Below are 23,326 nucleotides of genomic sequence, written 5' to 3'. Positions count from 1 at the left end.
CTGGAATCGCCCTCCTTGCCATGATGCGTGATACAGAATGATTCAACCATTCGTTGGCCCGACTCCTGGTTCCAAGCACGCAATCTCATCTCTACATCCTCATGAGGCCCGTTCGCAACATCTCGTGTTGTCCTGCTCTGCTTTAGCCTTCTTTACTTCCTCCTAAAGTCTGTCTAGGCCTTCTTTCTTCTTCGTTTTGATGAAATGCTTCTCTGCCTTTCTGTCACATATTAGGGCTTATTTATAGAGTTGCCTTAGCATCCTAGCTAGCTCCTTTCCCTTCTGCAAACTAGGTCGTCATGTTTTGTCTGTTGTTTATGCCATGTTCAATGATTTTGGGGTGTGCTTCCCTCTGTGGTGTTGTTAAGTATGGGAATATTGTTTTCAGGAGTGGGTGAGTGAGGGTATCGCCTTGCTGAGCGAGTGGTCTAACCAGCTCACAAGCATGTGCTTTATTCAGGAGAGTAGAAGGAGTCCATGTGCCTGCCTGTGTTAGGCTCCTTGGTGCCAGTGCTACAAATGACTTGAAGGATATGGACTTCCAATTGCAGCAGTAGGAGGGTCTGTTCTAGTTCTCATCGTGCACAGGCCAGTGAATAAATGGCTGGGTGGATGAAGGGATGAAGAGCTGTGCCTGTTCAGAATGTTTTGTTATATTGGTGCTTTAGTTAGTCCATGCAGGGGTAAGAGTCCAAAGTGTGGGCCCGATTCATAGAACTAACTTAAGACAAAATCCTAAACTTACTACCATTTTGGTATTCACAGAAGGCACTTACTCATTTTGGTATTCACAGAAGGCACTTAGGGCCATATGTATCAAGATACCCATTTGCGATTCTCAAATAGCAATTTTTAAGAAATCGCTATTTGAGAATCGCAAATGGGTATGTTTGTACAAAATTGCTTTTTTTTGCGATTCCTTAGAATTCCTTAATTGCGATTAGCAAATTGCGAATCGCAATTAAGGAATACTTTCCCATTCATTTCTATGGGCCAGGAGGCCCATAGGAATGAATGGGAAGTTATTCTCAATTTGCGATTCGCAATTTGCTAATCGCAAATGAGAATAATTTCAAGGGTGCAGGGGTGTCCAAAGGACACTCTGTTGCACCCCTGAAATATGCATGGGTGCACATGTGGAGCACATACATGCCCTAAGGGCATGTATGTGCGTCACATGTCACTTTGAAAAATGCAAAAATGTGCATTTTTCAAGGAATTCGCAACTTACCACCTACCACCAACTAGAAGTTGGTGGTAATTTGCGATTCCTTAAGGGCATATTGCTAATTTTTTTTGTTACATACATTGCATTTAAGGAATCGCAAAATTTGCGATTCCTTAAATGCAATTGCAAAATAAGGAATCGCAAATTTTGCGATTCCTTATTTTGCTTCATACATTCCATTTAGCAAATTCGCATTCGCAAAGGACGAAATTCTGCGAATTTCGGCCTTTGCGATTGCGAATTTGCATGATACATATGGCCCTTACTCATTTCGGTATTCACAGAAGTTAGGAGTCCTAACTTTAGGACTCCTAAATGCCTTCTGTGAATACCGAAAGTCTTAAAGTTAGGATTTTTCTCTTCTCAGTTTAGGAGTAGTAAAGTGAGAACAATCCTAACTTGAAGACTTTCGGTATTCACAGAAAGCATTTTGGAGTCCTAAAGTTAAGACTCCTAACTTCTGTGAATACCAAAATGAGTAAGTGCCTTCTGTGAATACCAAAATGGTAGTACGTTTAGGATTTTGTCTTAAGCTAGTTCTGTGAATCGGGCCCTAAGAGTGGTGCTCTACAATGCTCTCACCAGTGTTTTGTCCAGAGAAGGACTCCTCAAAGCAGGATCCCAGGGGCAGATGGAGAGTTTGATAGATGGGCACTTGACCTCACTTGAGCCTCTTATTATGCCCTGCAGTCACCTTGTTTCCCAGCACTTGGATTGGAATGGCTTGTGCCTTTACCTTGGGTGTGTCAAGTGGCAGAAAGCGCCATGGTCTACACTGGGATGATAGCCCTTCTCAAAATTAGCACACAGTTCTCTGAGATGCTTCAGGGTTGGAGAGATAGGTAGCCTGAGAAGACCTGAATGACACTGAGAGCTAGGCCAAGATTCTGCAATCCAGGCTTTGCCTTGTGAGAAACCAAAAGGGCCTAGACTCATTGTTTCCCTTCATGAATGTTTATATGCGGACGATTCATATTTATTTCACAAGACTTGGATGGAGTGCATTCCCCTTAAAGGATCCAACATTTTTCCTTTTTTCTGGGGGAGAGTGCAACCCCGAGGCGTGACACAAAATTATAGTGCCTTCTGCAGAATGTGATGAGGGGCCCCTGAGTCACCCATATCTCATAAATATTTATTGGTCATGAAGGGTTGGGGGCCCCTCTACACCACAGTGTAAAACCTCAATAGCTGGCTGCATTATAAAACTCGTGGGGGTTTGTGTGTAAGAAAAAGCCTAAAGAAGAGGGGTGTTATAAATTGGGATTCTGGTTGAGGGGTTTAAACCCTACTCAAGCAGGAACCACAATCCTTTTCTGTGTGAATTCACAGGCAAACCCCAAATTAACCTGTGCTCAACCCTCTGGTAGTTTAACACAGAGCAGTACGGCTTATCACAGAGGCATTGTGTAAATTATTTATGCATCACTACAAATAGTAATAAAGTGAAAATACTAGACAAGAAAAATCCCAGACCGATTTAGAAAAATAGAGTAAGTATGAATAAATAATCAAGACCAAAACAACAAAAATCCAATCTTTAAAACCGGGTATATGCAAGTTCAAAGATTTATGTGAAAATAGCGCTAAAAAGTACCAAGCGCCAACTGTGCTTATCTGTTTGCGCTGGCCTAGGACACAATCACAAGTTCAAGCTGACCGCTATGGAGCGTGGGCCAACTACAGGTACCCAATGAGGCCCATTGAACAAGAGTAACTTAAAGCCTGGTTGCGAAGAGATGTGGAGTCCTGGGTCGAGGATGCACCATGCAGTAGAGATGATGTTAGGGCTGGGTTGGGATATGTGTCGCCCAGCGGCGGTTCCGACGGGCTGCATTGGGTGAGGCTTTGTCGTTTTGTAGAGGTGCATCACCTCTGATGGCTGAAGCTAAACCATGGTGTCTGGGAAGTTTTTGTAGCAGAGAAGATGAGTCCGCTCCGAGTGCGATGGGTCAGGCAGCAAAGGTGATGCTCCGGTTCTACAGGAGATGCCCTGTGGAAGAGATGCAGTGGTTCTTCTGGGTCCACAGATGGATTGGCAGGTCACCTTCAGGCCTACTTCCGAGGGTCGAGAACTTGGGTGGCACCACTTGGGAGGCAGAAGTCACACATGACAATCCAGGTGCTAAGTTCAAGGTTTTTGGAAGCCTTTTATGTCCCTGAGGCTTCTGGAGGCCAAAGTATGCAAAATGTGGCCTCACCCTCAAGACACTGGATATCTTATCTTGTTGTGACAAAGGTGCGGGATTGTTTAAACTTTTCCAATGCCCAGCTCGTGTGTAATCCACTTATATGCTACACTCGCTGTGTCATTCTTAAAAAGTGTGTAAAAATAAAAAAGTCACTACCATCCAGACAACCCACTATACATACAGTGAAAAATATGTGGGAGGAGAGAGAGAGTCCCTCGCGGTAGAACCGCCAATAGGGTTGCTGGTTGACAATTACCAGTATACCCAATTATCATCATAGGTAACTCTCTCTCTTATAGTGGAAAAGAAATGAGAAAAAAAGAAAGAAAAAGACTAAACAACAGATAACAGTGCTTTTTCTCCACTCAACTTCAGTTTGTGTGGGGGGCGGCCTCCTTTCTTTCCCCCTGGGCTCCCATTATATTGGCGCTTCTGGAGGCCAGCCATAGCCATTAGAGTCACTTTGGGGTCCTTAGTTTAGAGATGCATGTCCAGTCCTTCTTACCCTGGCAAGAGGGCAACAGGTCAGCAGGTCAGGGCAACAGCCCTTCAGAGCAGCAGTCCAGCAGAGTGGCAGTCCTTTCAGCAGCACAACAGTCCTTCCTGGTAGAGTCCAGAAGTGTACTGAAGAGTTGGGGTCTGACATCCGATATTTATACCTGGTGCCCACATTGGAGTCTAGAAAGCTTCTAGAGAGAGATTTTGAGGGAGGCTTAAGTGTCTGGCATCCCCGTCCCTCCTGTTCTGGTCCCAGCTTGTCTGGCGTCACAAAAGAACAGTGTCAAACCTTTTGTGAGAGTGCTCAGGCAAGTGCAAGTGTGGCAGGTGATAGCTCATCCTTCCTATTAACTCAGAGGGGCCCATCCTGTCAGTAGCTCATCTCACTGTCTGAGAGCACTACACAAAGACCAACTGCCAGCCAGCAACAAATAGTTAGGACAAGAAAAGGGAAACTTTCTGAAAGTGGAATTTTCGGAATAGTGATAAAAAATCAGATATTACCATTAAAGAGGGCTTTTAATTGCAATTCTTTAGACACCAAACTTGACCAGTCACCTGCTCCCAATTCGAAGTTATAGCTCATTAAATGTAATAAGGTAACCCAGTGTTATCCTATAGGAGAGGTAGGCCTTACAGTAGTAAAAAATGAACTTGGGAGTTTTTCACTACTAGGTGATGTCCTACATTTAAAATACACTGCACTGGGCTGTTCAAGGCCCACTCTAGGGGTGACTTTTTTGAATTAAAAAAGAAGTATTCGGCCTGGCAAAAAGTTTACTTTGCCACTTCGAAATATCAATTTAAAACTGCACACAGAGGCTGCAATGGTAGACCGGAGACATGTTTAAGGGGCTACTTAAGTGGGTGGCACAATAAATGCTGCAGGCCCACTAGTTTGCATTTAATTTACAGGTACTGAGCACATGTAGCACCACTTTACTAGGGACATATAAGTAAATTAAATAGGCCTATTGGGTGTAAAACAATTGTACCATGTTTAAAGGAGTAAGCACAAGAACTTTAGCACTGGTTCGCAGTGTTAAAGTGTGCAGAGTCCTAAAAGCCAACAAAAATGTGTTCAGAAAACAGGAAGGTGAAGGCAAAACGTTTGGGAATGACCCTGCAGAAAGGGCCAAGTCCAGCAAGGGGGATACAAAAGATAGAGGGAGATGGCATGGATGAGAGATTTGGAAGATATCAAAGTAGAGTTGGAGTCATGGATTGGTGGGAGGTGAAGCAGAATGAACGAAAGGCAGCACTGAATTTTGAGGCGGTATTGTGGGAGGGAGTGAACAGAAATGGATTCGACACTGATGTTGGTATACAACACAAAACATGCCATGTGTGCGGTCGCAGTCTGCTTGTTCTGGATCTGAGTTACACAGAGGAAGAACAAAAGTGAACAATAAAGGGAGTGGTATGTGTCTCTGCTTCCAGAGTGAGGGTCTCAAGGCGCTGGGGGCTGCTGATCCGTCTGGGTGTGGCTCTTCAGTTGAAGATTCTGGTCTTGAGGACCTTCCTGAATTGTGTCAACGACGCAGATTGCCTAAGGTGGAAGGGCTGGGTGTTCCAGGTCTTGGCGGCGAGGTAGGAGATGGATTTTGATCCGGTTCTGGTCTTGTGGATCCGTGGGACGGAGGCCAGGGCGAGTTGGGCGGAGCGGAGTTGTCTGCCGAGTGTGTGGAAGGCAAGGAGGTGGTTCAGATATTCTGGTCCTTCGTCGTGGAGAGCTTTGTAGGAATTTGTGAGGAGCTTGAAGGTGATTCTCTTGTTGAAATGGAGCCAGTGGTATTGTCGGAGGTGTTGTGTCACGTGGCTGTGGCTGCTGGATGTCAAGGACCAGTCTGGCTGGATGTACTGTAGTTTCCTGAGCTGTTTCTGGAGTGAAGCATCAAGTAGAGTGCATTGCCATAGTCCAGTCTACTGGTGATGAGTGCGTGGGTGACCGTCTTTCTGGATTCTGTGGGGAGCCATCTGAAATTCTTTTGAAGCAGAGCGTGTGGAAACAGGATGAGGATACTGCATTGATTTGGCGGTTCATTGAGAGCGAGGAGTCCAGTATGATGCCAAGGTTGCGTGCGTGGTCTGTAGGGTGGGGAGGGGTTCCTAGTGCGGCAGGCCACCAAGAGTCATCCCAGGCTGAGGGGGTGGGGTCCCAGGATGAGTACTTCGGTTTTGTCTGAGTTGAGCTAGAGGCAGCTGTCTTGCATCCAGGTAGTGACTGCCTTCATTCTGTTGTGAAAGTTGATTCTGGCGGTTGAGGGTTTGTTGATGAGGGAGATGATCAGCTGGGTGTCAACGTCGTAGGAGGCCATGTTGAGTCCGTGGCTTCTGATGATGGCTACGAGGGGAGCCATGTAGATGTTGAAGGGGGTGAGACTCAGGGAGGAGCCCGGGGGCAGTCTGCAGCTGTTTTTTGTGGGTTCTGAGAGGAACGGGGGTAGTCTCACTTGCTGTGTTCGGCCGGTCAGGAAGGAGTGGATCCAGTCCAATGCCTTATCGGACGATACCTGTCAGCCTTGGAGTCTTGTGATTAGGATGCGGCGGGAGACGGTGTTGAAGGCGGCCGAGAGGTCGATTAGAATGAGGACTGCGGTTTCTCCCCAGTCAAGGAGGGAGCGGATGTCGTCGGTGGCAGCAAGGAGGGCTATTTCCTCAGAAGATGATAAGCTCTCTTTCATCAACTTTCATCAACTTTCATCAGGAGTTGCAGAGAATAGAAGAGGGAGATTTTGAGGGAGGCTTAAGTGAGCGATGGAAGAAAGTACGGGATGACTAGAAGGTAGAGCACAGTGGATGGATTCTGGCAGTGAGCAAGTAACGAACGAACTGTCAATGGGAAAGAGAGTAGTGCATGAAGGGAGCAATGGCTGAAGGGGGAGGTCAGTAGAAGGATTTATGAAGGGAGAAGGGCTAAATTGTTGGAATACAACAAAAGAAGAGAGGGGAAGAGAGTGGATTTGATCAGTAAAGGGAGCGAGAATGGCAGTGAGGCGGAAATGGAGTGGTGGGAATGATATGCTGATCACATCTGAGTCACCCACAGAGCACTGTGTCAGACAGCACAATCTAATGTGTCAGTTCCATAAATGAGTTGCTTTGTAGGATTGAGAGCATCATATCTCTAGTGAGACCCATTCCCACCAGCAAGTGGATTTATCACATTGCTCAAGTACTCTGAGATATTGACCCATGTTCCCTCTTGCCGGGTACCCAAGGCATCCATTAATTCCCCATAAATACAACATGCTGCTATTCTATGTTGCTCATTACGCAGCCCGGTACTCCCAGCGGAACAATATGGCTGACAACATTAACTCACTGCAAGTGCTCGTGTCAGGCATTGACGATTCCTTTGCGCCTTATTGATTTAGAACAGTGCATTCTACTGCTTCAACATGCAGAATATATGATCAATTCATTTTACACATTTTTTATGAACGTAGGGCATTCATTTATGAGGAGGGATTGACAGTGCAAAGCATCTCCTCTGTGCATGATCTTCCTGTCAACTTTATGATGTGTTTCAAATTGAGTTTTACGAGATACAAAAATGTTAAGGACGTAATTTAACACAGGCTTATGTGAAATTCAGTCTTAAGACACAGGGATCTGTGAAATTGTGAGGTCGTAGTATGGGAGTGCTTGGTGACAATATTTTTTTCATCAAGGTAAGTGGATGTTGAGGTTAGGATAGAAAATACACACTTATACAGTAAAAGAATTGTAGTCAGTCATTTAAATAAACCAATATTTGGATCTTGAAATATCTTTTAAAGTGTTCTCAATTTTAAAAATGCCCCTAATCTGTCTACATTATGTTCATTGTAGGAAGCTGGCTTTCTATATTGTGTACCATAACGAGGTGCACTGTGTAGAGAGTCCAGGTATTCCTTACTAGTGCACAGGGGCTTGATTTAACAATCCCAAGGTGCTCTATTTGTGGTTGTGTTTGAGCAGCCTTAGGCTTATCAGAGGGGATTGTTAGGCATCTGTTGCATACAGAAACAATAAATGAGACACACTCAATAAGGAAATGTGACACCAATTTAGAAAGATAACCTATTGTCCACCTACAATAGGTTTCCTGGAATTGTTGTGGAAGAGGTCATGTGCAGCCTCCTCCCAGTGGGGAAGTTGACGCTGAGATAGCTGGACTCCTCTTTGAACAGTCCACAGTCTTATCTTTATCGGTGCAGTCCTTGACTGTGGTCCGAGGTGCCGCAAGGGCTCGTCCCACCTTGGGTACGAGGACAAAACAATGAAATGACAAAGTGATGTGTGCACCAGTCCGAAAAGTGAGAGAAAGCCCCATATTACTGAGCACAACTGTGTTTTTAATTACGAAAACACAATAGAATACTTATTCCATTAAATATGATTTGTAACACCTACCTCATTACTATTATGAGATAGGTCAAACTGAGAACACCTGCAATTTGGAATTTTGTGGACCAGCACATTCGTATATAGGTCGATTGGTAAAATACTGTGGGATTTGCAAAAAGTCGGTGCCTCAAGTTCAACCACTTTTTGCGAATCCTATCTTAGTTCATTTTGCCCCAGGGCCCTAAAGTGAGTAATATGTCTACTGGATTGGCCAAGCTCTCTTTGTTCCTTCAGAACAATGTGGGTGCTACCTTCTAAGATGTGGAAGGCAACCACTTGATTATTTTGAAACGCTATTGCCTTTTTGGTCCTGTGGCTCTTTTGGGGAGACATTTTCCTTCCCATCCTTTCTCTACCTTTGGTTGATCCAGGTTGGAGCGTAAGATTTTGGCTTTGGTTGAAACGCCTTCCTTTTTCCCATTTCACCTGTTACTGTGCTGAAGTTAGAGCACTGCAGCCGCGTCCGCCCATAGTGCTGGGGTCTTCCTGTTGTAGGGTTTGCTTGTGTGGGCTGATGTTTGCCTCTTGCTCAATGTTGATGATTTTTGATACTTTCACAAGTATTTAGGAAGTGAGAGGGAGTATTACTGAGTTCCCTTTACCCATTGTACTGATAGTCCTGGGTAACCCTTAATACAGATGACTCACCAGCATTCACTACATTCATGTGGGCGGACGTTATCTTCTTTCTGTATGGAGAGTGAATACCAGGAATTTGGAATCCAGCTTCTGTAAATGGGGCATGGAGTCTGGGCATGAATGTGCTGCCCTGGGGCTTTTTGGCTAGGCATAGATTATCTCTGGAGAAGAATCTGGAGGGAGCAGTAATGGGATAACCTGTACGACAGCTGTTATCATAAGTAACTTTCACTTTTCCAAATATATTTTCTAAAATCATTTTTCTTGTAAACAGGTATCCCTGTTTTCTCCACCGGTGCACCTCTTCAGCCGGCATCACTGGTTGTGTGTTTGATTAGTACTAAGAAGCAGACACTCTTATTAGTCCTCATATTGGGTGTACTCTAAGTTCACAATATAGATGTAGTAAACAGTGTTAAATTCTGGTTGTTGTTCCTGAACACCCTTTATCCCATAACCTCCACAAAATGAATCACATTCAGAAGCTGGCAGGGCAGAAAGTATATTCACTGCACCCTGTCACAACAGGGCAAACTGTACATAGAACAACAGCTTTATAGATAGCAGCGTGCAACCACACATAAAGTGAGCATCTAAACAGTAACTCAGAACACAAGCCCTAGTGGCTCATATACACGCTAGTGAGGTAACCGCATTCTCTGCGGCACCACTCCCCATTACCATTATAGCTGCGAGAAGTGCTCAACAGCGACTGGAGAAGGCAGTTAGTAAGTGGTGAAGCAGCAAGTGATATTGTAAACCTATGTCAGTCCACTTCTTCCCTGTCTGTTTTAGGTCCACCAAAGTACTGAACTCTGCCTATGGTCACCAATAGAGTAACTGTTGGTCGCTTCGCATCCAGGAGCCTCGCGAGGACATCAAGCTGTTGGGTCCCTCTGAGTTTGGTCCTTTCTGTTGGACTATGGCACCTGGTGTAACAGGATCTGACCACCCAGGGAGGCCATCAGACCCTTGCCACTCTTATTGAAACTGGCAGAGCAGGGGTCCCTTTTGGTTGCGCTACAGGCAGTGATCATGAGCGCTGAAACCTCACATCCTGAGGACTCCTCTCAACTAACACCAACTAGAAAACTCAACTCTGTAGTAAACTGCCATGCGCATTCAGCCAGCCATGCAGAAGAACGCTTCTCCTAATCCGCCCAACCATCCTGAAGCCCATTACATCATCAACTTTACATCACCCTTCCTTCCTGGAGAAGATACAGTGTTACAGCTTTCACAGGCATCACTCTTATGCACATTCACATACACCCGCAGGAAGGGTGGGTCTATATATCCTTTCTATCATCTGTTTGCTGTTATAATTAATAGCTTTTTGGGATTACTCAACAAAGTCCATGGAAACCCCTCAACTATGGATTGCTTTGGTGGTGCACAGAAAAGACTCACGCTTCAGCCATGCAAACTGCATTTTCTACTGAGTGTATTAGTCACGGTCTCTCTTCGTCAACATGCTTATAAAGTAGGCTATAAGTGTAACAAATCTCCAGTGTGGCGTTTGCTGTCTGGTGCAGCGCCAACGATAAACACTAATTATCCTTTGTTTCCCAGTTAGAGCAGGGCAGACCCATTGATCGCATACTGATTAGATCGGGCTATCCACACTTATTGTGAATTAATTAACTGGCGGGTTTGATACAGAAGCCTGGCATCAAAATAGCATAGGCTGTCGCTGAACACGTTGGGTGCTTGGCAGGCTTTGGGCAAAACACAGAGTTGTGTTTTATGCGTAAATTGGCTGGAAAAGCCACGTCTTTGCCGACTTGTCGCATATTCACTGAATGCTGCTGAAAGATTCTTCAATATTATTTGTCTACCCCAATATCAAATATAATGAGGTGTCTCAAAGTGATGCCCTTCATGGTGCACTGTTGTTATTGAGATGGTCATTACTAAGGTGGGATTTAACACACCATGACTTGTTTTCTGTGCAGTGCTTCATACCACACGTAAAGCATTGTAAAGTATGTGGTTTTACCATTAACAGTCTCTACAGGGTGGAAGGCTATGTTGACCTTGGCAGGATTCACGCTTGCGACTGACAGGTCACTCGTATCTCAGCAGCGGGTGTTTAACTCACAGTATTTTTAAGGAGTTCACTCGGCTAAAGGCCAATATGCTTATGTTCTTGAATACTGGGAATAGGCCAGATTAATTAAATGATCATTCACTAGCCCTCTTCTGCCATTTACATGTTATGGATTATTCTTGGCTAGACTTGTAGAAAAGGTGATCTACATTCAAATGCTAGAGTTAGTTGAAAAAAAATCACATCTTTTCTAATGTACTGGTTGGTTTCTGCTCTTGCCGAGGGACGGAATTTATACTTACTTCATGGAGCTGAGAACAGAGGCTGATTCTAGTGGAGTAACTGCGTGGATCCCACAAGACTTCTCTTCTGCATCTCGCACTGCCCATCACCCAACTATTGACCAGGCTCCTGAATGTGGCTATTAATGACAACGACCTTTAATGGATCTCATTAGCCTCACACACACAAAAAATTATAACGTCTGGCTACTGGTGTTCCAAAAAACTCCTCCATCTCACACCTTCTCTTCAACATCTACCTTATCCTTCTGACTGGATTGATTCCCCACCTTGGTCTCACTTGTTTTGATTACACGAATGACACGCAGCTCATGTTCAGGTTCCAGAACCTCGATGGCTCCATACCCTCTAGGATTGTACCCATCGTAATCAAAGCTACGATTGGATGACAGCTAAATACCTTAAACTCAATCCAAACAAAACAGAATACATCAGATTTAGAAGCTGACCACCAAAGCAAGAGCGCAAAGCCTTGAGTGCAGTTTTAAGAAAGATGGCTAAAGGAAGCATTATAGACACATACCTTTCTTTGGAACTCTTAAATACATTCCTTCATGAAATCTTTGTGAATATGCTCAGAACCTCTAAACAGATTTTCCAATATCTATATTTTCCTCAGAGTTCGAGCCATAGCCACTCTTGTACTGCCTCACCGGAAGTGTGCAGTTTGCCTAGAAGCACTTATATTTCTCGTAAACATTTTAAAGTGAGTGTAAAACTCAAATGTCTTAAATGCTGAGATCATATTATCCTATTCCTCTTGACTCTGAACTGCATACGTCGGGTTCTTTCCAGGTCCTATAATTAACGCACCGAGTGCTGCAATTAATCAAATCAAGATTCCACCATCAAAAAATTCAAATCCACTGCCTTAGACCCTGCCTCTGTCAACAAATGATGCTAGTCTAGCAAACATTTTTCTTTCAAAGCAACTTCTTTATCCAAGGCGGGAGTTTCTACCAACATTCATTCTAACCCAAGACTAGTTCTACCCCTACTGCCTTAATAGATCCGTGACATGGTGAGGATAAAAAGCAACTCTACATTTGACCTCTGTGGCATTAAAAAAGAAGTTGTTTCAATATAGGTTGAAGCGTGTGTGAGAATATGCATTGATTAAGAAAATGTCTATTATATATATATATATATATATATATATATATCATAGAAAAAGGGTCCAAAATTGAAGATGCACTCAGGACAGGCTGACTCCGACACCACAACAAAATCTTTATTGAGCTGGACCAGCAGCATTATCAGGAAATTCATATCACGCCCTACGCGTTTCGGAGCTTTGTGCTCCTTGTTCACAGGCTAAGTGAGGCGGCAAAACAAGCACCAGCGTCATCTGTTGTTTAAATACCGCCCTTGATGGGTTCATCAGACAGCCTCCTGGGATTTGTAGTGCTTGGAATCACTCCAATTGGATTTTGCCAGTCAAACATGATTAAATGTATATTAGGCAATTCCATGGGCCCCCTATAAGGTCCCCAGTCCATGTACTGCCCTCCTGTACCTCTGTGACGCTTGGCGTGAATCCGCAACCACAGTCCACATTTTCATCTTGTGGCGGTGCAACTACCCGACCTGGACAGGCCAGAATACATCATACAAAAAGAGCCCAAAATTTCCTGTTAATGCCTGTCCTGAGTGCATCTTCAATTTTAACTAAATGGCCTACAGTAATCATGACACGGTTCAAACAATAACGTTATAATTTGGTGTGTAAACCCTCTTCGATTCCGTGTGCCTGAGTAAGGTTTGTGCTCGAAACGTGTAGTGTTCAGCAGTACTGAGAGATAAATGCAGTATTGCGTATCGATTGCAACACATGCTAATAAAATCTTGAAAGTTCCTGAAACTCCAAAGCAATGAAGATATTTTGGGGGAAAATGCTCAATTTGCACTGTGAAAATATTAAAAAATGTTAGTGGAGGAGTGGGACAAACTTTTTAAGTTTGATTAATGAGCCTCCGTGATGGCCTTGGTTGTCCAAGAATGTGTGTGGTTGAAAAGAACCCTGATTTAGGGGTGTGTTCATTGTGACACCACCCCGAATTAGGAGTGTGTACTCTTATACATCAAGTGCAAGTCCTACTGTTTCCCATCCCATTCTTGAAGTGGAGCACCAGGAGCATGCAGCACATTGACTTTGGCAAGCACATCATTCGTGCCTAATGCAAGAATCATTTCTTCAACACAGCCTTCTCCTTTTCAACCAAGTTACAGGAGTGACAGTTCCCTGACAGGGTTTCAGGCTAACCCCATACTGGACCTTTACCCATAATCAATCTAAAAGGGAATCATTTACATAGTCAATAGTAAACCTTATTTATGCCTTGGCTCCAAGCCTCCTGAATCTCAATTGAATACCCCAGTAGCATGCTATCTTGAATGTTGATATTTGAGGTGCAGTGTTATTCGATTAATTGTGAGATTTCTGACCTGAAGGGAAACAACCATTACAACGCATGCGTTACAATGCATGCCATTACCCCGCATGTTGTTACAACGCGAAAGGCTTGCTGCAGGGGGTAGAAGGTGTTGGATTTAACTCCAACACGTTCCCTACTGTTGCACTCACTGGAGATGGAATAGTATTGACAGCAAGTCGGGGTAAAGGTATGCGTTGTAACGGCATGCAAGGTAATGGCATGCGTTGTAACGTCCTACAACCGATCTGAAGTATAAAAATATTGTTGGTGGCTTGTGTCATCCTTCTGAGGTCAGTGAAACTTTCTAAAATGTGAAATATGTGTGGTTCTTCCGAAAGGTATTGTAGTTCTGTTTCTCAGCACAGGTGTAGCATCCCTCTCGTCTGTGATGCTATCTTTTGGTTTGTATATCTATGTGTTCAACTCTCTTCTAACTGTGATAAAAGATAGAGACATCTGCTTGGTCCATTGCTGCTCTTACTGACAATGACATCACAGTGGAAAATAAGTGAATCAATTAATAACAGTATATATTTAACATGATTCATGATTTAAAAGCTCTCCTTGGTGATTACTGTAGAAGATTTTTATGTTTCAATTTATTGTGCATCATTAACAAGGTGCAGACTGCATTTTCACACTCGACTTCATGCGTATACACTGATATAGTTATGTGGCTTTTGAAACATATTTCCTTTTGATGTGTAGAAGTGAGTTTTTTTTATGTATGCTAACCAGGTCACAAATTAGATACAGGCACCATCTTGAAACTCATGCTTTCCCCCTCCCACCTTCTTGCCCCACATACTTTACAGTACCAGTCAGGGACACATGTATTGGTTTCCTCTCTTGTTATTCTGCTCCAAACATCTAACAAGGTCCTTCCGTTGGTTCACAGTCCCTAGCCATTCACATAACACGTTATTCTTCATGTATCTAGATTTGTTCTAGCATCTCCAGACAACATCAGCATAGAGGGTGCTGAAAATAGTCTATTTAGTGGGATATGATTAGGTGTTAAGGAAATGTAACATTTTTTTTTCATGTGCTTTGATTTTCTGATGAAATGTTACATTTGCTCACACCAATGTGAGTCTGCCGATTCAGTAATTTCATATTCAGAAATAGAAACATCTCGATTTTGGGAAGATGGGAGAGGTTTTAGAGAAGAGTTTTCTGTTCTTCTAGGGGTGCTGTCCGTTACTCTCTTGATTTTGCTGCCTACTTGCGACTTAAAATAATTCCTGTTTTTGCATTCTCTGTATAACCGTGCTTTGAGAGCCTTCATGTCATTGCCTCTGTACCGCTTTATTTTTTAATTCTGAAATAAAACCTTTTAATTTTGTTCATTGATCTAGTACTCGATTGCTCATTTACTTAATAAATTGTGTTTTCACTGTCTCTGATCCGGTAAATGTGGGAACTCTAGTTGAGGTAAATTTTGAGGTGTCTAAAATCTTTGCACTTCCCCTTCTCCCACACCAAAAGTGTAGAACAACCTCAATTGGGAAGTGTTGTTGACCACAACCCTTCTGTGTGCAGGCATTACCGATGGTACATGTCATGGTATGCACCAGGATTTAATTACATCCACTGCATGCTGTATGCTTATGTCCTGGTTTCTAGTACACAGGAACACCCACTTTTGTCTTTCAATGTTACAGGATTCTGGGCTTTCCTGTGGTTTGTCAGCTTCTGCTTCCTGGCTAACCAGTGGCAGCGTTCGGAGTCCAACGCCAGCACAGCGCAGGGAGGCGACGCAGCCAGGGCGGCCATCGCCTTCTCTTTCTTTTCCATCCTCTCCTGGGTAAGTACATTGTCTGATATGTCTAGCCTCTCCTGCAAGGAGACATTGGGAAGCAATGGGAGGGAGGGGGGCTAAGCCTTTCTACAAGGCGTACATGTCCCTTTCATCGATAAGTTGCATCTATATTATGGTGACTGCTCCTTTTTCAAATTGGTCAAAGAGAGAGAGATGGTGTGTATATATTGAGTTAAGTCCATGACACCACGTGCGAGTAATATTCTTGAACAAGAGACTTTTTTTGTCTGTGTGGGTGGCAAGACATCAGTTACTTTTTACTGTGGGGAGGTGTGGTGGAATGCTAAGAGTAGTTTGGGTGGGGGCAGGATACCAACAATGCTTTTTTAAATTTATTTGAATGTGAGTGGTTAGTTTGACCAGAGCGCGTTGACAGAAGGTAGCAGGGAGGGGACAGGTGTGTAGTACATGGCTTCCATATAACTCCTCCATTTGTGAACAGAAGGTTGAGTTAAAATGGAAGGGATACATAATATAAAATTGTAGATTGTGTAACTGTGGATAAAGGGTTAAAGGGGATGTCTTTGAATTTGGAGATAGTTGTAAGTGACATAATGGACAACTCATGCTTTGCTCTCTATTCAGTGTCACAGGGAACTCCTTGATAAAGAACATCCCTGTTGTTCATAGATTCCCACCTATAATTGTATGACCACTATTATAAGTGGGCCTTATGGGGCTGATGTATGTATGTATTATCATTTTTAGAGTCCAATGGTTACTCCAACGGAGTGTCCCCGTGCTGATCCCACTCTAACCAGTAACCTGAGCTACACTACCAAAAGAAGAGGCACACCATTAAAGTTGTCTGAAGAACCAAGTTTTTAGCTTCTTCCAAAAGATTATTTCAGACTGTTCCTGCCTCAGGTCTACCGGAAGTGAGTTCCACAATTTTGGCAAAAACTTTAAAAGATATTCTTTCCCTCATCGGGAGCCAATGCAGTCTTCTCAAGGCAGTGACCATAGAAGTGAATCTGGGGATGTTAAGCAACATCCTTGCCGTAATAGTCTGAACACGTTCCAGAGCTCTCATTTTACCTTGGGTAAACTCAAGGTAGAGCACATTACAATAGTCCAGTCTGGACACCAAGAGAGTGTGGACCACAGTTTTTTTTGTCTACATCAGACTGCAGTCCCAAGAACTTGTGCAGCATCTTTAAGATGCCAAAACAAGCCCCCGTAAGGTTGACAATCTGGTCATCAAATAACAGGTTATAGGCAAACCAAATTCCTGTCCCAACACATCCGGCCACTATGCTGGAGACCAGATGGAGTGCTGGTTCCCACAATCAGAACTTCTGTTTTTCCAGCATTTAAGTTTCAGACAACTGTGGTCCATGCATTCAGCCAGTTAAGCCTACCGCGCAGGTCCTAAAGTTGCCTGCAGAAAGTCCTTTATTCTGTGCTAGAGAGAGGCATAACTGGGTGTCATCGGCATAATACACGGTTTTGACACTAAAAGGATCCACCACATTCAACAGAGGATGCATATATAAATTAAACTGGATTGGACTAAGGAACGAACCCTTGGCACCCCCTAACGTAAGGATAAGATCTCCGAAGCAAAAGACTGATGGCTCACTTGAAAGGTACAGGTTTTGGAGGAAGTTGGCCACCCATGTTAAGGCTACACCTCTGACACCTACACCCCACAACCACTCAAGAAGAAAGCTGTGGGACACGGTGTCGAAGGCCACACTTAAGTCCAATAGGACCAATGCAGCTGTCCTGCCCTTATCAGCCATGAGTATCAGGGAGGCAGAAGCAAGCATCTGTGCTGATTCAGTGCTATAATGGGGCAAATTGAGTCTCTTGCAGAAGCTTTTTCCTCTCCATATGTTCCATCAATTGCTGGTTGACATGATTTTCTGCTATCTTCGAAAAAATTCGGAAGCAAAGCTATAGGTCTGAAATTTTCTCTTTTACCCGGATCTAAAGAAGGTTTTTTTAGAAGAAGAATAACTGTTGCATGTTTCCACTTAGAGGGAAACTGGCCAGTAGTAAAAAATTGATTGAGCAAGTCACGCAGAACAGGTAGAATTAGCTCCATGCCATAAGCCAGTCTAGTAGGTGGAGCACTGGCCAGGGGAGAGCCTAATTTGATTTTAAGAACAAAAGGATGAAGCTCTGCGATAGAGAGGGCATTTAACCTAAAAGAATCCCTCAAAGAGTTAGATGGCAAAGACCATTGGGATACGAGGCAGAGATTCTCTGGCTTCTACCAGAAATGACGTATAGATCATATCTATTTTGTCAGACACATTGATTACAAGTTTCTACTGAAATAGTGGCAACTGCAGAAACACACTCCAGAGAAGAAAGAGATATTCCTATCCTAAAGATCTCCTGTGGAGAGTCCCTTGGAGAGCTCGATCTTCTAGGCAACAAGCTGGCTTCAAGTATGCCGAATTACAGCATGGTAGTCTTGTAAAGACTTCTGATAAATATCTTTACCTGCAATATTATAGTTTTTCCTCAAAGGCGTTCAAGCTGTTTACAATATTTCTTCTTTAGATGTAGCTCCTCTATGTACCTCTCTGCTGAGGGGTTCAAACGAACTTAACGACCTTTTTTTCTGGAGCAATGTCATTCAAAGCCTTGCGGATCCAGGAATCCACCTGGAGATTAGCTAGATGGGTCTCTTCTTCAGCGAGGGACATTTGGATTGAAGGCTTGCAGTAATAGTAGAAGCAATAACCCCGAACCGGTTCCTAGTGTTAATGGTGCTGATCTACTACAAAAGGGGTGGTCAGAACATTCATAGAGACCAAAATGGGAAGAACATAATGAGGTATTTGCTAAAGCTACTATGTACCATTACCCATGTTCAGAATCAAACCAGAATTCACGCTACGCCTTTTTTGGGGCCTCTTCTCTCAATAAATGTAAGAAGGTTTGAACTGTTGAAATCTGTTAGGGGAATACAACAGGAGTGCAATGATCATTACAAAGTTTTGAACATTGAGCAAAAAATCCTGTTTCAATGTTATAGAAATTTCACCCGCTACTTGTAATCAGGGCGAGTATGATGTGAATCCACCGGGGTCTCCAGCGATGCCGATGGCTCAAAATCTCACCCCAAACAACAAAGCTTTACAAATGTAGGTGAACAACTTGTTACATCTAACTCAATCATTATTATTTTTAATTAAAATAAATACAGCCATGCAGTGGAATACCTAATACCAGCCCAAATTACCGCTCCAGTATCATTGATCACAACGCATCAGATCGACCTTCCCGGTGGACCCGCTTCTCATAGCTCCCATTAAGATGCAGTTGGTTTGGGGGACGAACACTGCACTTTAAGGCTCCAGCTCTTGGAGCACCCTGCTTTAGCGCTAAGTTGGAGTTTAGAAAATTAAACGCTTAGGGCTAGATGTAGGTAATTGTAAATTACCGATATGAAAATACCGAATTTTACCGATTCGGTATTTTCTAATCAGTAATTGCTATGTAGATAATAAATCGGTAAAAATTACCAAATCGTTAAGATTCGGTAATTACCAAATCGGTATTTACCGATTCGGTAATTGACATTCATACCTATGGGGCTTAGGCCCATAGGAATGAATGTCAATTACCGAATCGGTAAATACCGATTCGGTAAAATAGGGAAAGAGTCAAGGGTGGCAGGGAGTCACTTTGACACCCTGTTGCACCCCTGATTAGTGCTTGTGTGCACATGTGGCTCACATACATGCCCTAAGGGCATGTATGTCTGCCACATGGCACAGTTGAAAATGCATTGAATGCATTTTCTAAGGCATTCCTTATTTACCACCAACTAATAGTTGGTGGTAAATAACGAATGCTTAAAGCACATGAGCACTGTTTAAAGTGCTTCCTACATGCCATTTACCGAATCGGTAAATACCGAATCGGTAAATGATGATTCGGTAAACACCGAATCGGTAAATACCGATTCTGTATTTACCGAATCTGTAAATTGGCCCCCTACATAACAAAAGCCTATTACCGGTCGGTAACGGCCGATTTCGGCCGTTACCGACCGGTAATGACCTTCCTACATCCTACTTACAGAAACAGTAATAAGTCGCCCAGGCACAATATTTAGCTTTTGGCACACTCCACGTCCAGTAATTAAAAAAACATTTTTTGGCAAGGTGTGCCTTTCTGAGGCATCAGACCTACCCATGTCCTCCATCAAGTATAAAGATTTTGATCTGATTTAAAGTTTGGTAGCAGTTGAAAACTTTCCTTTTTTTGCAGAGAAAATGTAAAACAGGATGATCTTTTACTCACAGGTTTTCCTCTGCCATACAGAAAATTCCATAGGTGGGTTTGCCTCCGTACATAGCAATTATCACAAAATTGGAATGATTCCCATTACCACCAAAAATTAAATTAGTCTCTTTGACTCATTGCTAAATTTCTCTTGTTGCTCCTTCATTTCTTACCTCCCGCCTTGCATCACAAGTACTTTGAAGCAATTGGCTGCGTCAGGGCTAAGCAACAATAATAAACACAATGAAAAATAAACAGTCAAAAGAGAGTGAAATAGGAGTGGGTTGGAAAGGGCTGCCAGAATCTCTACTGGACATTTCATTTTCCACCTTGATGTGAAGGGTTTGTCCTAATTTTGCATAGTTTGTACTATGTGTTCTAGGATCTTCTATTAAACATTGCCTGTGTGCGTTTCTTTTAGATCTGGGTTCTGACAGCGCAGCTATCCAACAGACCTAATGCGTACAATTTACATAGAATGGACTTTAACTCTTTCCTTACCACAACCCTTCTTTTGACCAGCCTGTTCCAGCCTTTGGCTTGAGAATTATCTGTCTCCTCTTAGCTCAGCCCAGTGGAGTATTCATCTCTCACCAAGTGCTATTGGCTATTGAGGGTATCCCTCTGCCTCTATTTACATACTCGCATTATTCTATATAAGGTACTATTTTACAACTGTAATCCACTTTATTTGGAAATGAAACAGTAACAAGAGTTTATCTAAGGCACAGAAGCCTTCAGTATAGTCCACTTTTCATGTCTTGTTTTGATGTGATGCACTTATGCTGCAATAGTTAGCACTAATTAAACTCAGAACTGTTGGTTTAGCCAATGCTTGTTATGTTTTTCTCACTAAACGGTAGGCATGTTCCAGAGCAACATTTTCGAACGCCAGCAATGCAAGTCATACATTATAATAAACAGAAGATAAAGGTTTTCCACTTTTGAAGTGGGACCATTTGCTGGATAGAATGCCCTCCGCTGATGCATGTAATGTTGCGAACCGTCTGGAAGACAGTCAAAATATTTCCTATTTGCACCTGTTCTCTAGCTGTGTCGTCAGCCTATCCACAGTGGGATGTTTCTAAATAGAATTAGAATTTTATTTTAGGAAGGTCCCAGATAAAGACACCATCTGGCATCTTAACGTTGGGAAGGAGGGTTCAGAAATAGGCGGCTTGCAAGGGACTTCTGCTGGCGTAGTGTTCTCGGAAGGTGCATTTGTCAATGTTCTTTTCCAGGAGTTGCTAGCACCTGGTGGTCTAGGGGCTGTGAAAAGCAGGAACCCAGGCGCCTCGTGCGTAAAGCCAGGCCATCAAGAAAGGTTTTGTGTGCTCGATGCACTAGATAAGTGTGCACTGTGACACACAAAGGGGCTTATTTACAAGCCTTTTGCGCCACTTTTGCGTAATTTTAACATGGGAAAAGTGACATACGGTTGGCGCAAGGGGCTTGTAAATAAGCCTCAAAATATTTTACCAAGCATACTTTTGAAATCTGATGCACATTGTGCCCTAGACGTCGTTTGGGGGTTGCCAAGTGTAGAATCTGGAATCCCCGGCTTGGTCTTTACTACCTCTAGGCAGGGAGAGGTGGTAAAAAGGGGCTTAAAGAACCCTATTCATTTTCAGTAGTTTCCACTCCTTGTTCTGCCCCTAACGCCTCAGCAATAGGTACTTCCTCTTTGAGTGGCTAAGAGTTGACAAGGGGCCAAACCATTGATGTCATCAGCAGTCAAATGGTGCATGCAGCCACTATTGCTACCCGTGCCATTTTAATGCATCGGTATACATGCCGGTGCCACAAATGAGTAGGGGAGGTAGTAGGATAAGGGTTAGCCACATCACCTACCTACCCTAGTAACTACAAACTCCACAAAAGATATAAGAGCTGCTCTAGGGTTTGGCCGAAAGGTTTCTCCGTCACAAAAGTGACAGAGTACCCTCTACGCCAAACTGAAGGTCCTCTGTCTGATTTGCAGACGGGGGGATCTTTTTGTGTCATAGATGGAGGCTACTCTGTCTCTGCCAATAACATATTCCTTACTCCGTTGAGCCGTTGGAAGTTTGGCCATTTGACTGCCTGTCTGATTTAGAGTGAGTGGTCGAATCACCAGTTTTTACCTTCACATACCGCCATCAAAAACTTGGCGGTAGGTGAATGGAAAATCTTTCAAATGACCCCCAATCCCTCGTGGAAAACTTGCATGGTTGAGGGATCATTAGTCTTTTTCTTTTCAAAAAGAAAATCCTGCTTTGGAGTTTTGGTTTTGAAAATAAAAAAAACTCATTGGAAGTGTGACCATGGGAACCATCATGTTGATGGAGCCGTACAGCACACTTTCAATACATTGACAGGAACTGCCATGACTGTGGTTTCTGCCAGTCGTCAGAGATGTCCGCTAGGCGGCAAACATCTCTAAATTCAGAGTGGAGTTACTTCGAACCCTAGATCAGGCCCATAGTCAACAAAAGTAGAACAAAAGTGAGTTAGATACTTTGATCCAATATCCAGAAAGCCCCTACTAGAAACCACTATCATGCAGATGCATCAAAGAAAATACCGGGAGCAAACGGGCAGATTCCCAGAATCTGGCCGTTTGCTCCCGGTATTTTTGCATTTGCTCCCGGTATTTTTGCATTTGGGATGCATCATCCCAAATGCAGAAATCGTAATTTGAGGAATCTCTAAATAGCGATTCCTTAAATTGCTCTTGCATTTAAGGAATCCCAAAATGAGATTCCTTAAATGCAATGCATGAAACCCAAAAAAATAGCGAATTCGCTAATAGGGGGAGCAAATTACCATGAAGTTGAACTTCGTGGTAATTTGCTAAAACTTTGAAAAATGCACTTTTGTGCATTTTTCAAAGTTACATGTTGCGCACACACATGCCCTTAGGGCTTGTGTGTGTGTAACATTTGTGCACAGGTCCATTTCAGGGGTGCAACAGGGTGTCCTTTGGACACCCTGGCACCCTTGAAATAGCGGAACATTAGCGATTCTGTAATAGCTAATCGCTAATAAGGAATGGCTTTCCCATTCATTCCTAGGCCCATAGGAATGAATGGGAAAGCCATTCCTTATTAGCGATTAGCTATTATCCGAATTGCAAATAAGGAATCTGTAGGAATCGCTAATAACATTGCGATTCCTACATGCATCCCGTTTTGCGAGTCTTTAATAGCGATTCCTTAAAATAAGCTATTAAGGACTCGCAAAACATAACTTTGATGCATCTGCCAGTATGTGGTTTTAAAAAGACTCCCACATATTTTTGTGGCATGCTTCATCATTTAGTCCTTTTTCCAGAATGACCATGCCTCTGCATGGGCTCAACCTATAAGGGAGCTCTTTACATTTCCAGCCTTAGGGATATTGCAAAGAAAGTATGGTTGAAATTACCTAGGAAGCTGCCCAAATAATACCTTCATTGGTGAGGTCCTCTGGTAAGATTAAAAAATGGGGTGAAGCATAGAGATGATAATTATTCTGGCTCATATTGGATCAAAGTGTCTAA

At 43.2% G+C, this 23,326-nt stretch overlaps 1 protein-coding gene across 1 annotated transcript in view; it reads left to right on the top strand.

The window, feature by feature from the left end:
* Positions 1–23,326, top strand: part of SYNGR3 (synaptogyrin 3) — a 191,070-nt gene that overhangs the window by 144,494 nt on the left and 23,250 nt on the right. Inside the window, exon 3 of the mRNA XM_078664857.1 lies at positions 15,401–15,543. Coding sequence (XP_078520983.1) covers positions 15,401–15,543 — 143 coding nt within the window. The remainder of the gene's footprint in view (positions 1–15,400; positions 15,544–23,326) is intronic.

This window comes from Lissotriton helveticus, chromosome 10 (genome assembly GCF_964261635.1).
Source record: "Lissotriton helveticus chromosome 10, aLisHel1.1, whole genome shotgun sequence".
Classification (NCBI taxonomy): Eukaryota; Metazoa; Chordata; class Amphibia; order Caudata; family Salamandridae; genus Lissotriton; species Lissotriton helveticus.
The sequence above is the reverse complement of the archived record's forward strand: the minus strand, read 5'-3'. Positions and strand labels throughout refer to the sequence as shown.